The following is an 18494-nucleotide window of genomic DNA, read 5'->3' on the forward strand; positions in this document are numbered from 1 at the left end:
GTTTTACAAATTAAGCACTGATATTCTGAATCCCACTACTTGTATATTTGTTAAAAGAATAGTGAAACAAGCACTGGCACATAGTTATAGCTACCATGATACACCGAAAAATGAGTGAAAAGTACTGTGAACCCATGGTATATATACAAAAGCTTCAACTGCACTGATTTTTTTCAGAGTGACTGTCTAATTTATTTAACACTTTCAGTCAGTCCAACACACTCAGTTGGAGATCCCTTCTTCATTGCCCTCCTACATGGTCTGATGCTCCTGCGGTCCACAGGAGGCACCAACTCAACTGTTCCTCCCCGTAACCCCAAACACTTCCCAAAGGTAAACAAGCATTTGCAATGCAATAGGTCTCGCATTCATGCGAGTTTGAGCTATTGGCATTGTAAATGACCTTTTATTTATGTTTTTGTTTATAAAACATAAATAAAAGACATTGTCATTTACAATGCCAATAGCTTAAACTCTCGCAAATGCGAGACCTATTGCATTGCAAATGCTTGTTTGCTTTGACTGTGAAACATGCCTATAAGTGATTCTCAGGCCGCTACCCAAAAAGCCCTTTCCTGTATTGTCTGATGCACTATTTTAACAAATACAGCAATGCACAACTATTAAGCGGCCAGTCAATTTTTGCGAAAAACATTCCCCTGCTGGAGAACGCGTGTTGCGATTTTTTTATTCACTTTTGATCATTTTGGGCAAGAAACATCTTTCTTGTTAAAATCTGCAGATTACGTAGCAGATGATGGATTATGAGGAAAATGCGTCAAAGTAGTAATTATGCGGAAAACGCGGTGGCCGCAGAATAGCGTAGTTCAAGTGGCCGTAAATATAATTGCTTAGAAACAGTTTTACTCTTGATTTCGAAAGATTTATTGATGTAAGTTTTAGATGTAGGAGTATGACATTTCATTGCAGTTTTACACAATTTACAAAGTGCTCAGAAGGTTCCCTGCACCTTTTCTGTGCTTTGTAAAAGGACAAAACTAATTACTCATCTGCCACTGTATCTTCAGTCATGATGGGAAAAGGGTGTGACACTAATGAGCACATGAAGCAGCCAGGGTTTCAGCGGGCAGGACTTCTTTGAAGGAATTTTGACCTTTTTAGCATCGTTTTTTTGTACCTTCCACTAGATGGCGATGTTTCCACACATTAAACTTTCCAGGTTTAAGATAGAAAATACTGAAGCGACTGAAAACGAAGAGCAGCTCGATTTTATTTGGGTTGTGAGGGTTACCTGTAGTAAGTCTAACTAATATTTCGGCAATACATGAGTAAAGGACAACGGTGTGCTATGAAGAATTGTCAGGTTTGTGTTGTCTGAGGTAGAGATATGAGAGAGACGCATACCTGCCGCAACATGGCAATGAGGCATGGACTGTTTTTTACTGGGGGTTCTGTTAAAATAAAATAAACAAGCAGGAAGTGGGATAAGGGAGGGGGGTAAGCGGAGAGAGGCATGCAGGCTGGCAAATGGTGTGCACTTTCGCGGCCGCTTTGATGTTCTTAGTGGCCGCGCGGCTCACTGAGAACATCAAAAGTGATCACGCAGGCTGACAAATGGTGCGCACGCCCGGCGCACATGCACTGTAGCAGGAGGCCTAAAAAAAGCCACTAGTTTGCACTTCCAAAACCCACTTACAAAAACTCTCGCCAGAGCAGCCCTAAAGCGCTGGCTCAGGCGAGACCTAAAAACACACTGACGTTAAAACGAATGCTTGTGCACACTAGCAATAGGTCAGAATACTGCATTCATTAAAAGCCTGACACTGACAATATCCATGCATGGCACTGTCATTTCATCTGACTGCCAGAAACACCTGCAGCAAGTATGAACCTTCAAACTGGAGGTCAGACTTTGCTAGCAAGTTAGAACCTGACAGTCATTAAAACTGAGTGCCCAGGCACTAGCAGTATATCAGACCCCAAAATTTAATTAAAACCGACAACATCAGCATGACAAGTCTCTGATGTCATTTGTAATATATTTTGCAGGGGCCACACCATTTTTACATGTGTCAGTATATGGCTAGACAAACAAATTGAAGTATACGACACCAACATATTTCCGGTCCAGACCTATGCATCATCTAAATATGAATCAATATATTTTCTTGAATTATGCAGAGCTATATGATGTCATCTGACCATCATGCAGAAACTCCGAAAAAATTTGGCTTACAGGGAAACTATGGGGCCGATCTGTACATTGGCATGGGCAAAAGAGTAAACTACTCTGTCGCCCTGATTGAGGCCTCAACTGCTAACAGCCAAGCCGGTAGTCATTTCTTAAGCATTGCCAGAAACGGCTGCCACAGCTTTGTTAAGTTTGATGCAAGGCTCCGTCAACATGATGGAGACGTCCGTCATAATTATTATTTTTTTATTTTTAGAAGGAAAATCTTGAAGTGGGATTTTCTTTTTGAAAATAAAAAAAAACAATGCATCCCTCGCCATAGGACTTATTTGCCCTGGCTAGGGGGACATCTTTGTTTTTTACTGACCCTTACCGCTAGGGTTCTTCTGGCAGTGATGGGCAGTAAAAAATGGCTATATGTCTGCCCATCTAAAATCGGCGGGCGGACCTGCAGCCACTTCTCGAAGTAGTCCCCTCCTTTGCCAAACTGTAGACCCCCACATACAGTGGCGGCTCCTTGAGGGAGTGCTGCGGGGTGGTGCGGCGGGCCGGGGGAGGGGCAGGGTGGGGGGTAGTAAACCCCGCCATCTGGCCAAACGGTGTTGAGTAAATAAATAAATAAAACGAATTACATTACACGCACTGCAACACTAAATCGGTGATGCAGCGCACAAGGTAATTTGTTTTATTTATTTATTTACTCAACTCCGTTCGGCCGTATGCCCGCGTTTACTACCCCCCACCATGCCCCTCCCCTGCCCCATTGCCCCCCCTCGTGGAGCCGCCACTAGCCACAAATAAGTTCGAAGGGCAGGCCATTATATTGGGGGTAAGGGTACTCCATCACTATGGTAATGGAGTAACCTTACCCCCAATATGTAAATCGCCTGTAAATCACTAGGGCATAATATTAATTGCCCAACATCACATAATTTATATAAAAGGGGGAGGGCCACAGGTATCAAACAAAATTCATATTTCTGAACTTTTTTAACGAGTTTACATCTCTTACCATTTGTACCTCTCTAGGAATCACTTTATCAACCCATAACATTTAACATTAATTGTGCCAGGTAAGAACCTTTTGGAAATCCACAGATCAATTGCTGCAAAGTGTGACTCAAAAGTTGGTGTTTAAATTTAAAAATGCTTTAATGAATCCTTTAATTTAGAGACACAGCACACAACATAAATCCAGAGAGACTCCACGTACACAACTGTACTACCGGTAAAGCCTCCTCTGTGGCCTGTACATGCCCCCAACCCAACTGATAGCTTGCAAATATTACTAATCAATTCCTCCATCAAACATATCAGTGAAAAACATTGCATCAATCTAAAATTGTCAGCTACAAAGCGAGATTGAAAGAGATGATGGGATGGTAAGGTGACAAAAGGGAGCTCCTGCACAATAAATGCGTATGAGCACTAAGGGCATTTTCCTAAATCCCCTCCAAAACTACCAATGAGGAACGCTTGAGGTGATCTACAAGATCTTTTCTTCCCAGGAACTTGTATGAGTGCTAGAGAGATACCTCAATATTTACTACCACAAACTCCTTAAGAATGTCTTCTAATACTCCTCTTCACTATGGTTATGACTATCTACTAAGTAGCCTCAGGTAGATATTAATATCTAAGTTTGTGATATTTCAGTTGCATAAATAATGTCTCCTCAATTTATTTCAATACTTTACTCAGGTGGGATTTCTAAAAGCCTTTTGAGTTCTTCCTTGTGCATTCTCTCTTTCGCCCAGACCTCAGTGTTAAGGAAATTCTCAGTAAAAAAAATCTGAATCCTCTCAACAACCATATGTGCCGTATGCTACAATTCTTAGGTTAGTAACTGAAACAAGGATGTCAAATCAGGTTATCTTCCTCTGTATCTGGTAGAGAAAAGCTGCTGCAGATTCTCAAACATCAGTAGACAGATGATGCACTGTCATTTTAGACTCAATAACACCACCTAATCTTAGTTCTCTACAGCCTACCTACCTCTCTACACTATTTAAGTGAAAAGACCCTGCTTTGATTTTATTAACATTATGGGTACCGGGAGCATGCTGTTCTCCTGTGACAGATACTTCAAGGCTTTTCTGTTTGTCTGGTAACTTGGGTTGCATGTGGTCAGTCTTCCCACATGGCTCGCAAGTTAACATATCTGGCCTATGCACTTTGCTGGCAACAGCTTTTGCTTTGAAAAATTCAGTTCACAGCTCAGTATTGTATTCTTAACAGAGAAAACATGTGAGCCTCTGATCTGGCTCTGATTACTGTATTTAAGGAGCTCACTGTCAAACGCCTGGTTTTAACAGGAGCACTGTTGCTCCGTTCTGAATCCTGATTAATCACTGTGTCCTATTTTCCTCTCAGCTCTTGTTGCAGATGTTGCCTCCAGTAGCCATGCTCCAAGGCTGCCTAAGTAAACCGCCTCCATGCTGTGATGTGTGCAAACTTTTTCCAGGGAACTTGTTGTTGGTGCTGCCCCAACAGGCGCACAGATGAGTCTAAGACCCATGACGCCTCTGTGCATTTCCCACCACTGTCATCTAGAAGACTCTGCCCTTCCACCAACAACAAAGACCACACGTGAATGATTTGTGCTTCAAGATATGTGCTACAACATCTTATTCATCTATATTCCGCAACAGGGCTTGCAATTCCAGGAGATAGATCCTCTCTCCATCTTGAGCCCAGGAGCCCTTGTTTTATGTGTTAGTTGTAAATACAAAGGATGATAATGATGCTGACGGGGTATGGGATAAGAAGTGAAGCCCATGTGTGGAGCCCTAAAGAAGTATGGCCATTGTTTCAGCTTAACCAGATCTGATCCACCTTCGTCACTATCACCCTCCACCAATACACCACAAATACCTCTTAATTTTGAGCTTAAAGTAGACCACATTGCAATTCCTTTGAGAATGCCATATTTCAGCAGGAAGTATTCATCTTTCTATTGATTTCCTTGTTGATAAGTGATTTCCTGTGATACAAATGATAAGAATTGGCTCAAGCATAGACATTTGAAAGGTAGAAAAGTTGCCGGTAATTACTTTAGGTGTCTGGTTTTAAGTTTCTAAATCTGTGTTTTGCATTAGCTGCTATTAAGAATCTGTTTTTCCACCCGAATTATGTTATTTCGTATCCACAACTTTTCTCTTGCATTCTCGAAAGGCAATTTCTTAAAAATCAGTAATTGACTTTACCAAGAAGCGGGGTATCTAGGATCAAAAAAATAGGAATTTACTTCACTACATTATTTGCATTTCAACAGTCGAAATTTGAAACTAGTGAAAAAACGCTCCGTTACGCACTAATGAGCCAACATCATGTAAGCACGTGGGAGCTAAACTCTCCTTGATGTGATGTAACTCATATTATGTAAATGTAGGTTTACTGGAATTAGCAACATTTAGAGAATAAATATTTGAATGGTGCTATTTACCTCATTTAACAATGGTTGCTGACTTTCCATCAAAGGGTCATAAGATGGCTGATTCATGCAAGATGGCTGTGTTTCTGGAATACATGGATACATTGACACAGCACCTGCGTAGCATGGCTGGACTGTCCCGAACATTGGCTGTGAGATTACTCTGCATGGCTGACTCTGAGAGTTTTGTGGTAAGAAATTCGTACAACCCTCAAAACTGGGCATAACAGGACAGTCTGACCTTTCAATGTCCCCAACATGGAAATCCATTTCTTCAGCTGCCAGTGAAGTGGGAGCAAAGCTACTTGGCTGCTGATATGGCATGAAGTCCTGTGTGCAGGAAGAGGGGGGATTAGTGATTTCCGACTTGTAAGGAAAATCTGAATTGATTTTGTACACATGTGAGAAGCCATATTGATCCGAATGTTGTTTGTGGCAGGAAAACGGCATCCCACTGACAGAGTTCCAGTTTGCAAACATGCCATTAACCTGCATTTGTTTCATTTTGTGATATAGCTGAGGGGGGATAGTTTGCCTTTGGCACTGCTGAGGAAGGTGCTGTGTTTCTGCCACTTGAGGCATTCTGTTGTTCATTCCATCTGCAGCAGGATTTTTCTGAAGGCTGCTCGAATACATGCAGTCTGACCACTTATTTAGAGAATCTTGCACATATGTGAGGATTTCATCAGCAAAATCAATATCTCCAATGTCTGAAGAATCACATTCAGTTTTGAAGAAAGCCTCATCTTGTTGAAGAAGTTCCAAGTCTTCATAATCAATGCCCAGGCTTCTCATGATGTTGTAGAGTTCATTATCCTTGTTTCCTGGAGTCATTCCTGTACCATCCAGTATAAGAGATGGGTTCAATGTGTCTGGACTCTCTACTTGTTCTTGCTTCAAAATATTACTGGTACCTACTGGCACCAGATTTTCTTGCCAGTCACTGGAAATTATATTGCTTAGTTCATCCTTTGCTTCACTTAAAATATTCTCGAAGGTGAAGGTTTTTGGTGCAGGAGGGCAGATGTAGACCGATTCATCTTGCCTTAGCATAGCTCCTAGAAGTGAGCTTGGATCCACAGACTCATTGTGTGAAGGGGTTTTGGTTGAGCTCCCTCCTCTTGGCATTTTACCTTTGCTCTTCATCTGCAAGGGATCCATCAAACCAGCCAAAGGGAACGTCACTTCGTACAACACTGCTTCGCCAGTAGCAAACATGAAGGGCAACTGCAAACTTCTTTTCCTTAAGTGCTCTGCTCCTTCTTCTTCCCTAAAAGTATAAACATATGAGAGTGAAAGACCTGCTGATCACTCTTTGCACAATTCTACCTTCAGAAATATAAAGGCGAAAGAAAAGAAGTTCTCAAAATATTTATAAGACCTTGGTCTACTTTTAATTAGAACATTCTGCCCTCTAGTGGCAGAATGTTCTAATAACCTTATAGCCCTTCTAAGCAGGGCTATACCAGCTATTAAAGTCCCGCAGCCTTGTTAAAGTCCCTCGCCTTCGGCTCGGGCCTTTAACGCTGCAGCGGGCCTTTATTTGCCGGTATAGCCCGCTACGGCGGGCTACAAGGCTATCATACAGAGTTTGGTTCCAAACCGAATCTGCTTGAATGGACAATATGATCACATTATTTGAAAACAAAGAAAAGCTTTATTATATTTCAAAAAAATTAAATGTGAATGTAAAATATTGAGCAGCTCAGTAAAAGAATACCCATCTATGGTTTGAAAAATGTTCCAGAAGTTGTTGCCCTCTTTGTTTTCACCCAAACCACTTGATTCATGATGAACAATCTACTCTGCACACCATGTATATCAGATATTAACCCGCCTTAATGAGCACATGATTTTGCTTTCCATTTCTCTTGACAAACAATCAATGTAAGAGAAACTGTTGCCACACTATTGCCTGCTTCAGATACACATTCTAACATCCCCAGTGTATCCAGATTTACTCATCTAATCTATTGCACCTCATCTCTATGTGACTCACTGAAATAATTTCCATCATCATATCTGCTAAGACTTCTTAAGCACCATCTACTCTCTTTAGTTCATAAACTATTACATCTCTCACTCTCACCTTCAAGGTCCTTCATAGTCTAACCTCTCTATTTAACTATTGCTTCAAATTTGCAGAGGTTCCAGCCCATTTAAAGATACACTTTACTGATCCGTTCTACTCTTCCCAGTTCTGATATCTCAGCTCCTACTTTTCTCTGGAATGGCTTATTTTCAAGTGGTTCACACTGTATCTGTTCATTAACAATCTATTCAAGTCTCCTTCTGTCAAATATTTGTACTCAGACACATAGCAACTTCATCACCTCAGCCATTACGTTCACCTATTATCTAGTTTCATAATTGTGACCTGGTATTGTCGGTCATTCCACACTGCAATCTTCTATCATTCCACTCTGCAGTCTTCTGTCAACTGACAAGACATTTCATGACTAGTACACACAAGGACCTTACTCTACTTCTCTGACCACTCTGTCTGAGTTGATTGGGATTAAAAACACTTTCAGTTGGTGCCCTCCAAACATTGACCTTGGATATCTCCTTTTCTTTCTACACTACATTTTCTCTTCACTGGGATTGTAATACGCTGGTGTTATCTATGTTTTTCCTTTTTCTGCTTTGGTACCCATTTCTCACCTTTCATAGAAACATACATATTTAACCGTCTCACTGCCATCTGCCACAGGATAGCTTTAGGGACACATGCAAGGCTATCAGAAAATACATCAATGCATGCCTGACAAGACAATACTGACTTTACTTGGGCAATCAAGAAATAAACAGTGGTTCCCTCGGAGGATGCTTAAAGCCTAAGATTCCTAGGTGGAAGAAATGGAAGTTTAAACATAAGCAATAAACAGGTATTTAATCAGGACTTGCACATTCCATGAGAACAGAATCCAAAACATAGCTCCAGGCATCAGGAAACATGCTAAATTAGCGATCAGGAATACAGATCTAAACAGAAATGTTGCTGTTTGGACAGATGGCCTTACACTGATAGGGCGCTTCCTGCTCTAGTGCAACTAGGATTATGTTATAAGTTATGATCATTAGAGATCAGGGATGCGGATCTAAACAGATGTTTTACTATTGAATATTAGGAGGTTTCCCTAATCATTGTGCTAGAGGATGCTTCCTTATACGTCCTGATGAAGCCCTTTTACAAAGTAGCACATAGGTCAAAACATCAACGTAATAAGTTGATGACAGACAAGAACTATATATCCATCATTACCATATTCTATAATTAACTCTTGTCACTTCACCGTTTTTTGAAGCACCTATGTTTTGGATTCTGTACTCATGGAATGAGAAAACAGCAATTGAATATCTGTTTAATGATTTTTGTAAGCTTACATTTTTTCACCTGGGAAGCTTAGGCTTTAATCATTGTTGATATTTGATTAGGTACACAGGTCTCCAGATAAGCTATCACTGTCAACATCAAAAGAGCTTCAAAACTCCTCAAATTCAGACATAATAAGAAGTCTCCTCTCTTCAGAGGGCACCGAATGTTAAAAGGTAAACAATTCTCCCTACATGATTATTCAGTTTCATTGTCAATGGTCATGAATAACGCATATGACTCACACTTATGTTCAATGCTCTGAGTGAACATACACATTTGACATGCACATTTAACAATAGTGCTTACGTAAGAGGTCTTTGTGTGGCAATGATGTAATCTGGTCTTCCATTTTTGTACACAAGGCGAGCATTTGCTTGTACCCATGCCCATCCATTCTCTTTGGTTAGAAGTCTGAACACTGTCATTCCACTTTCTCCAGTTTTTATCACTAGGAAAAAAACCATTGAATTGTCATTTAGTACAGTGACACCTTAATGATTAGGAAAGAAAAGGGACACATTCAAAAACGTTCGGATGGGTGGAAAATAGTCTTAATTACTTACAAAAATAATCACTTTGTCACTAAAGGTATCCAGTCCACTTTTCTGTCATATCACTTTACCCAGAAAATTAGAATGTTCATATTTTATGTTTTACTAATATGATTCTGAAAAAGTCCAGTTTCATTGGTTTACCAAATGTCCATACATTCTATTAAATTCCCCTATAAGTAATAGAATTTATCCACCAAAACGAATGCTATTCTCAAGCAGTTCTGGAAAACACCTGTTTTTTCTAAGAAGATATGTGTGATGTCTCCAAATTTCAAGGAATACATGAGGGTAGGGAGAGGAAACTTGAATAATTTTAAAAAGGTTTTTATTTTCATGTGAAATTATTTTCCTTTCAGCCTTTATTTCATCTATTTCCTGCTTTTTTACTCCTAGTCCTATTTCTACTACTGCTCCCATTACTACTACTACCACAAATACCGCATTATACACACGTGTCTAGATCATGACCTTACCCAATATCTGTCTCAATCACAGAAAAAAGACTAGAGAAAATTAGAGGTTTGGGCTTTCATTTTACTACTTCAAGGTGCCACTATATCGATGGCACACTCTGAAAAGGAAATACGTCATTTTTTTAAGCTATCTGAATTTATACTATTTAATTAACTCATTCATAAACCTTACTATAACCCTAAACTTAGAATAAGTTACCTCAAATTTTAATAAATCTCACAACCTCGGTTAACCCTCATTTCAATTAAAAACCTAACCCTTCTTTTATTTTAATTAAATAGTTATCCTTAATCTAACCGTAATGTACACCCAAAACCCAACCCTTAACTATTTTACATTATTTTTCATTAATTGTTAACTATTCCTAATAGTAATCCTGACCCAAAAGTAAACTACGTTAAATTAAATTAAATAATTCCTTTAATCAACCCCTAATCCAAACCTTAAGCAATGTATAGTGAATGGAATTTATTAATATAAGTATACTTATTTTAACCCTATTAATAAGCCAAACTTTTAATTGTTTTAAGTTAAAATATATCCCAAATTTAACACTTAGCGTAACTCTCTAACTACCATTGCAACTGAATTGAAACAAAAAGTTGTTGTTTACCTAACCCTAATACTAAGTGTAATAACCCTTAACTAAATGAAATAATTAGCAGTAACGTAACCCTAGTATTAACCATAATCCTTCATTAGAGTAAATGTAAATACATTACATTCATAGCCCTTACCATTTTAATTTAAAAAAAATATTCTTACATTAACCCCAGTTAAATATTAATATCTCGAAATTATTGTTTTTACATTATACAATTTAGTGAAATTCTCTGTAGTAGGGAATCTCTGTACAGGTTACATTGATGCTGATGCATTTATGTAGTACAGTCTACTTAATGGGAGTATGCCAGTTGATGGGAAGACAGGGAGGCTTGTAGCTTAAGACTTTGTAAAGACTTGGAGGCAATCAAATAGGTGAACTTCAAAAGACAGACCTTTCAAAAGATTACCATAAGGTATCCTAATTGGAAGTATATAGACAGAGGGCCTGACATAGATATCCAGAAATATTTAATTGCCAAACAACAAAGTAAACAAAAAAAAATTATTTTTACTTTTAAGGCAAAAAAGAATACATTTTTATTAGATCTAGAAATGCCAAATTGCAACACTATGTGCAGTCTGCACCTAATGAACAAGACTGGCTTGATGATTTCAATACTATGCACTTGAATAAAAAAAAATGTGCATTAATAGTAACGCATCACTTTGACTAAACCTTTTCTTTTGTTAGAAATTTGATACAAGATATATTTAAAATGTAAGTAGTACTTTTTAATGACTATCTTCCTCAACTTTGGGAGGCTGGTATCACTTCTTGTGTGATAAAAATAATAAAATAATAATAATAATAATAATAGTACTTCTCTGCAAGAGTAATACACTGATTGTTTTATACTTTCAGGCATCCGAAAGTGCTGCCATTCTAGAGCTAATTGGTGGCCACCTACATATGACTAAACAGTGAAAAACCAAAGAGTGCAGGAAAATCATTGTAATCATTACAAAATGTGAACTATATTTGCACATCTAGTGCAGAAAACTACATTCTAATTTAGTAAAAAATATTAAACAGTATTGCTAAGGTAATATGAGTGCAGAAAGCAGTGTGCCTTTCAGGACACAGAGTTTTGCCATAGTATGATTTGTAGGGCAGTGTCCAATTTTATCTTGCTCACAAGTGATGATTTAAAGCAAGCAGTGGTAAGCAAAGATGCATTTGACGATGTGGCTGTCCCATTCCCATGATTTGGTGGTCCACACTGCCAAAGCATATGTGCAGAAGGTCCAAGTAAGTTGCATTCTCCTCATCTGCCCCTTCACAGGTCTCATTCCTGAAAATTAACAGAGAGGGTCCTGCTTCTAAAATTATGCCCCAAGAATCAAAATGACTGAGGTGAGTTGAATTGCTTGAAAGTTTATTGATCTATTATCCCTTGGTGCCATTAGGTCCAATATTCTGTGTGTGATTCATAATGATGCTGCTTTGACTTACTCTTGCAGCTGAAATCTATGAGTTAGCCAGGAGTACTACAATACTAAGGGCCTGATTTAGATATTTGCAGATGGGTTACTGCGTCACCACAGTGATGGATATCCTGTCCGCTGAAATATAAATCCCGTAGGATATAATGTGATTTATATTTTGTTGGATGGTATATCTGTCACTGTTGTGATGGAGTAACCCATCCACCAAGATCTAAATCAGGCTCTGAGATTTTCCCATATAGCCACGCATACCTGGATCACTTAGGAGAAATACTGGAAGTACAGACAAGTGAAAGAAACACATTCCTAATTTTTGCTAATTTGCACAGTTAAAATTGTGTAAATGCCTATTTCATATGTATTTCATTTGCCAGATGAACCCCAGTCCTCCTTCTAGCACTCCAGAAGTACTCATTTAAGTGTCACAAATGAATGCAGAAAACCTGCAGGCATAGTCAGATTTCTGCCTATCTAGCCGAAATGGCAAACCAACAAATGAAATCACCTGCCTGCACCAAGTGACTGAGTCTGCTAGTGAGAGCTAAATAAGAACAGTAAGTCAGTCAATCTGAGTATTACAGAATTTCAAAAATCTTTTCAGCCTTAACAAATAGAAAAGTAATTCTGGATTGGAACTATGGGTGTGCGTACAAATATTAAAGAGTGGCAAGTAATGAAATATTTACATACCGGTGATCTCAATTACTCTGATTCGAGGTTTTCCTCTTTCCAGTCCTTACTTAACTGAGGCATCCAGCTTCTCGAAACAGATTGCCACAGTACACATAACTGAGAAGAAATACTTTTCTTGCATAATAGCAATGTCTTTCTTCCCTTTGTAGAATGACAGCTAGCCTCACCCTCCTTTGCACATCCTTTGGCACTCCTGTTTTAGAAAACAACTGATGCCAATATATCCCTGAAAAAAGGTGTCTAGAGAAGAAAGGGACGGAGGGAGGATGGGTTAAGGACTAGGAAGGGGACATGTACTCAGTGTATTGAAGATTATTGTATTTATTTAATTGGTGCCCCATCAATTTTCCTTGTCTTGTGCTTGTGCTTGTACCTAAGCCTACATAGCTCAACCCAAGATTAAAGTCCCAGCGCATAGTAAAAAAACACAAAAAATATTACCAGAACATCATAGTGATCTTACTTCTAGTACACCAGAGGCAAGACTACATGATTCTGGCTTTAGGACATTTAGTCTATAATGGGAAGTATTTGTATGAGCCCAAGTGGTACCCTTTTGCTGACTTAACATTACATGTAAATTGTAATTAACATGTTCATACAGAAGAGCATTTTGGTGCTGAAATAACGGATGCCTTTTGTTACTCAGCTCAATGGTACTCATTTTATCAAGCTGTAAAGAATTAAAGGCTAAGTTTACTCAACAGGATTCAATCCTGTGTCCATGAGCTCAAACACAGATTCCTACAGAAGATGTATTAGCCAACTGAATCAAGCAGACCAGGCTTTAAGCCTGAATTCCCATAGAGATCTCTTGACCAGAATAATATTGCGAAATAGTCAATTATACCTATTTCCTTATAGTTGTAGAAGAGGTTTTTTTCCCCATTTTAGTCGTACTCAAAGGATACCAACAAAGAATTAGAAAAATTAAAAGTTTCCCCTTAAATTGAAAGGGCCCTGTGGATGTCTGATACCTAATAAAAAGTGGCCTCAATCTCAGGCTGTAAAATTAGGCAGGATTCTCACCTGAGGCATATGAAACTGGGAGGAACTCTTAGGAACAAAACCCAGAACAGGTCTACGAATGACCTTATCAGGAAATAGCTGAAGGTATGGGCCGAGATACCCAAGGAATCAAACTCTCTCAAGCTACGAAAAGATGTTGCATTTTATAGAAAAACCATCTTGACAGATACCATGAAAGAGGGACAGACGATAAAGGTTTAAAACAAGGTGCTTCTAAACCTTTCAGTACTGTAGATAGATCCAAAGAAGGGACAACAAAATGTAGAATAGACTGTTTGCTTTACAAACTCCTCAGAAGTCTAGAAGCAAATAGTATACTTTTCTTCACAGATCCCCAAGGCTCCGTATACTTATCTAATTGCTGGCCACTGAGCTGCCAAAGGAGAAGGTGCTAGATCTCTGGAAAAGCCATCTCTAAGAAAATGTAAAATGAAAAATGGGCTTGCTGATTTGGGATGTAGGCACCTGGCTTTCGAACCATCTTTCATAATAATACCAATGTTTATTTTAATAGGCTAGAGTGGATTGACAATAAAATCCTTGAATGTCTTGGGCAACATTTCTGGAACAGTCCTGTAATTGAAGTCTATTGTGTCAACCTCCATCCCGAGAAGCGGACAAGAGATTTAAGGTATAGAATAGGAAATTGATGATGGAAGAGGTTTAGAGGAAGGTGAAGACAACAGGCAATTTCTAGATTGAGGAGTGTGGGATGCAAGGGCAGCAAGACCACAATGGGACAACTAATATGACCAAAACTGCTTTCTCCTGAATCTTTCTCAGCACCTTTGGAAGGAGGGTAGTAGGAAGAGAAATATAATGGAGATCCTCTGGTCAACTCAAAGAAAGGACATCCACCCTAGGCATCCTAAAACCAACTCTCCAAGTAGAAGAGAGGTAGAAGTGTGGGCTGAACCTTGAGAGGCAAACAGATCCTTTTAACCTAAACTGACCTATAATTATCTAAAGAGGCTCATTTGAAAGGTGGTAATTCCTTTAAGAGTGAAATTCCTGACCTCTACTACTGGAATATAAACTGTTCAAAAGATCCATAAGTGATTTGCCTATAACATATTATCAGACAAAATGTGCTAGCGAGGGGAACTCCTTCCCAATTGATAAATGCCTTTGAAACCTGAATTGTCCATCTTTAGCCATACTGTTTTCTCTTGAATCGCAAATTAAAATCATTGAAATGTTGCCTCCAAGTTGAAGACTGAATTTACTAGAAGTCACACCACTAAACTTAAAGTCATTGATCTTACATTGGTGCTCCCAACCTGAGTGACCTAGCATCAGTTGTGATTATCACTGGAGACAGAAGAGAAAAGGAAACTCATTTTGAAAATATTCTGGACCTAATTACCGAGCCAAGGCTTGGGTATAAACAGGTGTTAAAGGAATCAGTAAATCATAATATATAGAATCTGGAGACCGATGTTTTAGAAGATGAACCATCAAAGGTTTGAGGTACAAATGGGTCAGGAGAGTACTGGATGCCAAGCTTCACTGGATGAAAGAATCCCAGACAGGTGTTTTAGGCAGCAATATTAGAAAGCTTAGAAGAGACTTAAAGCAGTAGAGTCAGTTTTGCAGGGGAAACGCTGATCCTGTAGGGGTTGGGAAAGTGGTGGCCATTAATTGTATTTCCCCAGCTGCACAAAGATGAGATGTTTTTCAAGTTAAGTCGGGACCTCAACTCTCTGAGGCAGCTGCTCCTCAGATGTCACCTTAAAAAAAGCAGCAGGTATTAGATATGGAAACACTTGTATGTATTGTAATTGTAGAGCTGCTACCACTGGCGCCAATACCTTCATAAATACCCTTGGAGCTAAGGAAACACCAAAAGGAAAACACCAAAAGGTACTACTATGAGTTGAAGGTGATGATCTCCCACTGCAAATCATGGGACTTTGTTGAATCAGGATTTGAAAGTAGGACTCCTTTGGGTCTTAATTTACTAAATTGTTCCATTTTGCACAATACATTCTTTACAGATGTGTACATACCCTTCAAATCTAAAACTGTCTGAAATCCTCCATCTGGTTTGCGAATTAGAAAATGGATACAGTAGAAGCTCAGTGTTTGCCTTCCAAGGAATCGGTACTATGGTTTGTTTGTCCTTCAATGAATCGCTTCCTTTGAAGATGAACCCCGTCTTTGTAAAAAGGAGTTTTTATGAAAGGTTTTTCCTAGTGGGGGATGACATCATCTGATGAAAAAACAATGTTTTACCTCATCTGGTATCCAATTGTCTTGTATGTTTAAAAGATAAATATGAATAATCTGACCTGATGTAGCATAGTCAGTCTTTTAAAGGCTTTGGTTTTCATTATTGAAGTATAAATTGTGACTTGAGCAGCCTTGAGCTTAGCAATAAAAGGGATGTCAGCTCTCCAGACACACTTGAGAAGTTTGACAAAAAATGAAAAGCTGATTCCAAGTAGGCTGTGTCCAGAAGGTTTAGAAGAATTTTCCTCTGTTCTGCCGATTCTTGCTTAAGCTCAATCTGTTATGAGCTGAACAATTTAGACCCTAAAAAATGTAGACTAACAGTGAAACATTTCAATTTCGTAACGTTGGTCTAAAATTACACTTAGCCCCTGAGTAAGCACCAGTTGCCATACATGATAACCAAAAAAATCAAATGTAATGTTGGAAAGAAACTAAGGTAAAATGTCCATGGAAGGAGAGTTTCAGTATGTTACCTTTCTGAATACAGACAAACTTATTGTCTTTCAATATTGTCTGAGCAGCATGGGGAGTATACGTTCCTGATCTGATGAACATTTCAGCTCTCTTTCTGACTTTTTGTCAAAGTGATCTAGCAAGTTCTCTTCTTCTAAAAAGAAAGAAAAGGAAGATGCCACTGGACATTTAGAGAGTTCATGGTGGACCACAAGTAAAATTTAATAGGTGTTTTTAGAGATCCAATGGATTTTTTAACTTCCATCTCTAAACAATTTTCATGCAATGCAGAATGATGGCATATTTTCAGTCGTGAGTCATGGAGGGTGTTTAGAATTGGCTGATGGATGGACTAAACTTACTGATGACTCTGCTCCAGATGCCTGTAAAAGACACACAATTGATGGATGGAATGCAGAACAAATCAAAGCATTCAGCCCCGGTCAAGAGATCTGGGTTAAATCCATCATTCTTTTGCTCACCATGCCACCCCAGTTTAGACCTGGCCATACGCAAATCAGTCTTGACCCTGTGAATCATGGGAACAGTCCAGCCCGAACTGCCAAGCCAGGTCCTCCCTGGACCGGAAACAAGCATCCTAGTACCGGTTTCGGGGTTTGGCCCTCTTCAGCCAGGACAGCTTGATTCCAGTGGCACAGTGAGCCCAGGACCCACGTCTGGGCATACCTGGCGCACTTAGGGCGAGAAAGCAAAAGACACACAGGGAGCCAGGGAGGACCTGGCTTGGCAGTTCGGGCTGAAGTGGCTACGGTTGGCATTGATATTTCACAAATTCTTATGTGTCACTCTCTTAAGGGAGTTCTCTGTGCATAGGAAATGGAGTGCATCACTTTGCTGAAAAACTGGGAGTCTAGGCTGGGAGCTTTCTTAGTATTAACTACGGCCATATCAACAATGAACCTTCATACCCTTTATAATATCTTGCTTGATCCACTCCAAGGAGAAGACCTATCCACAGCTGAAGCACTGAACATTTAAAGAATGTTCCAAACCTCTGACTCCAGCACTCTTTTTCACAAATGGTAGCACCCGTCTCCTCTCTCTCTCTCTTAGGATTCATACTGACATTTGTAGCCCTCTCTTGAGAACATCCTGCCTACTGAAGGAACTTTCTCCAGAAAGTCTGGGTACTAAGGAGCTGAGAAAAGCCTGCATTTGAGGTTGATACCCTGCCTAGTAGGAACCGTCCCTAGAGATCCTGATTACTGATGGAGCAAGGAAGAGCATGTGAGAATAGGAAGCATCTCAGAGACCTTTCTAATAGAGGCTCAGTTCACGTCTTCATGCAATTTCTACAATACTTCACTGTTTCTGCCGACTAATTTAAACTTGAATGACACTGCAAACTGAATTTGAAATTTGGACAAATTTGGCCTATCTTTGACCACATTTTACTCTGGTAAATTTGGTATATTTTTACAATGTCCTTTGAATTTTTTCAATTTATTTTCTCCTGTGTGTGACTGGACTTGTTTGATCTATTTTTTACCTTTTCATTATACTTCGTTTGTACATTTAAGTTTTTTATAACTTAGCTCCTTTGTTTTTGATCTGTAGTTGCAAACATACCATACACATCGACCTTGAGGAAGGCCTTGTTGCTTGAACCAAACTTCGGCTTGTAGGAAATAGGTTATTTCTGTGAGACAAACTAATTGGGCCTTTTGGGTGCTCAAGCACAACACACATCAAGATTTTGGCCTCTCTCACTACAAAATTAATTTCACAATAGAACAGGGCTTAAAGAATAGGTAGTGAGAAGGCAATGTTCCCTCAAATATAAGATTAAAGACTATGACTTATGCATTTGTTTAAACTCTTAGAACTGTGGCCATGTCGGTCTCCCCACAGTGACGGCAGGTGGCTTCTGACAGATGAAGTTATCACCTCTCAAGATAACACCAACCTTCACCCTTTCCATTGCAGACAGCAAACCTCTCTAACCAATAAATAGAATTACCTCTTGAGTTACACAGCAAGAAACTGTGAAATCTCAGAAATGGCCTTCAGAAGGTGTAT

The 18494-nt window shown here is 39.2% G+C and overlaps 1 protein-coding gene across 1 annotated transcript in view; it reads right to left on the reverse strand.

Annotated features, from left to right (window-relative positions):
- The window catches only part of AHR (aryl hydrocarbon receptor), a 342269-nt gene that overhangs the window by 19740 nt on the left and 304035 nt on the right, over window positions 1–18494 (reverse strand). The window contains exons 9-10 of the mRNA XM_085630795.1: window positions 9271–9412; window positions 5598–6855 (exon numbers count right to left, since the gene is read on the reverse strand). Coding sequence (XP_085486921.1) covers window positions 5598–6855; window positions 9271–9412 — 1400 coding nt within the window. The remainder of the gene's footprint in view (window positions 1–5597; window positions 6856–9270; window positions 9413–18494) is intronic.

This window comes from Triturus cristatus, chromosome 10 (assembly GCF_964204655.1).
Source record: "Triturus cristatus chromosome 10, aTriCri1.1, whole genome shotgun sequence".
Lineage (NCBI taxonomy): Eukaryota > Metazoa > Chordata > Amphibia > Caudata > Salamandridae > Triturus > Triturus cristatus.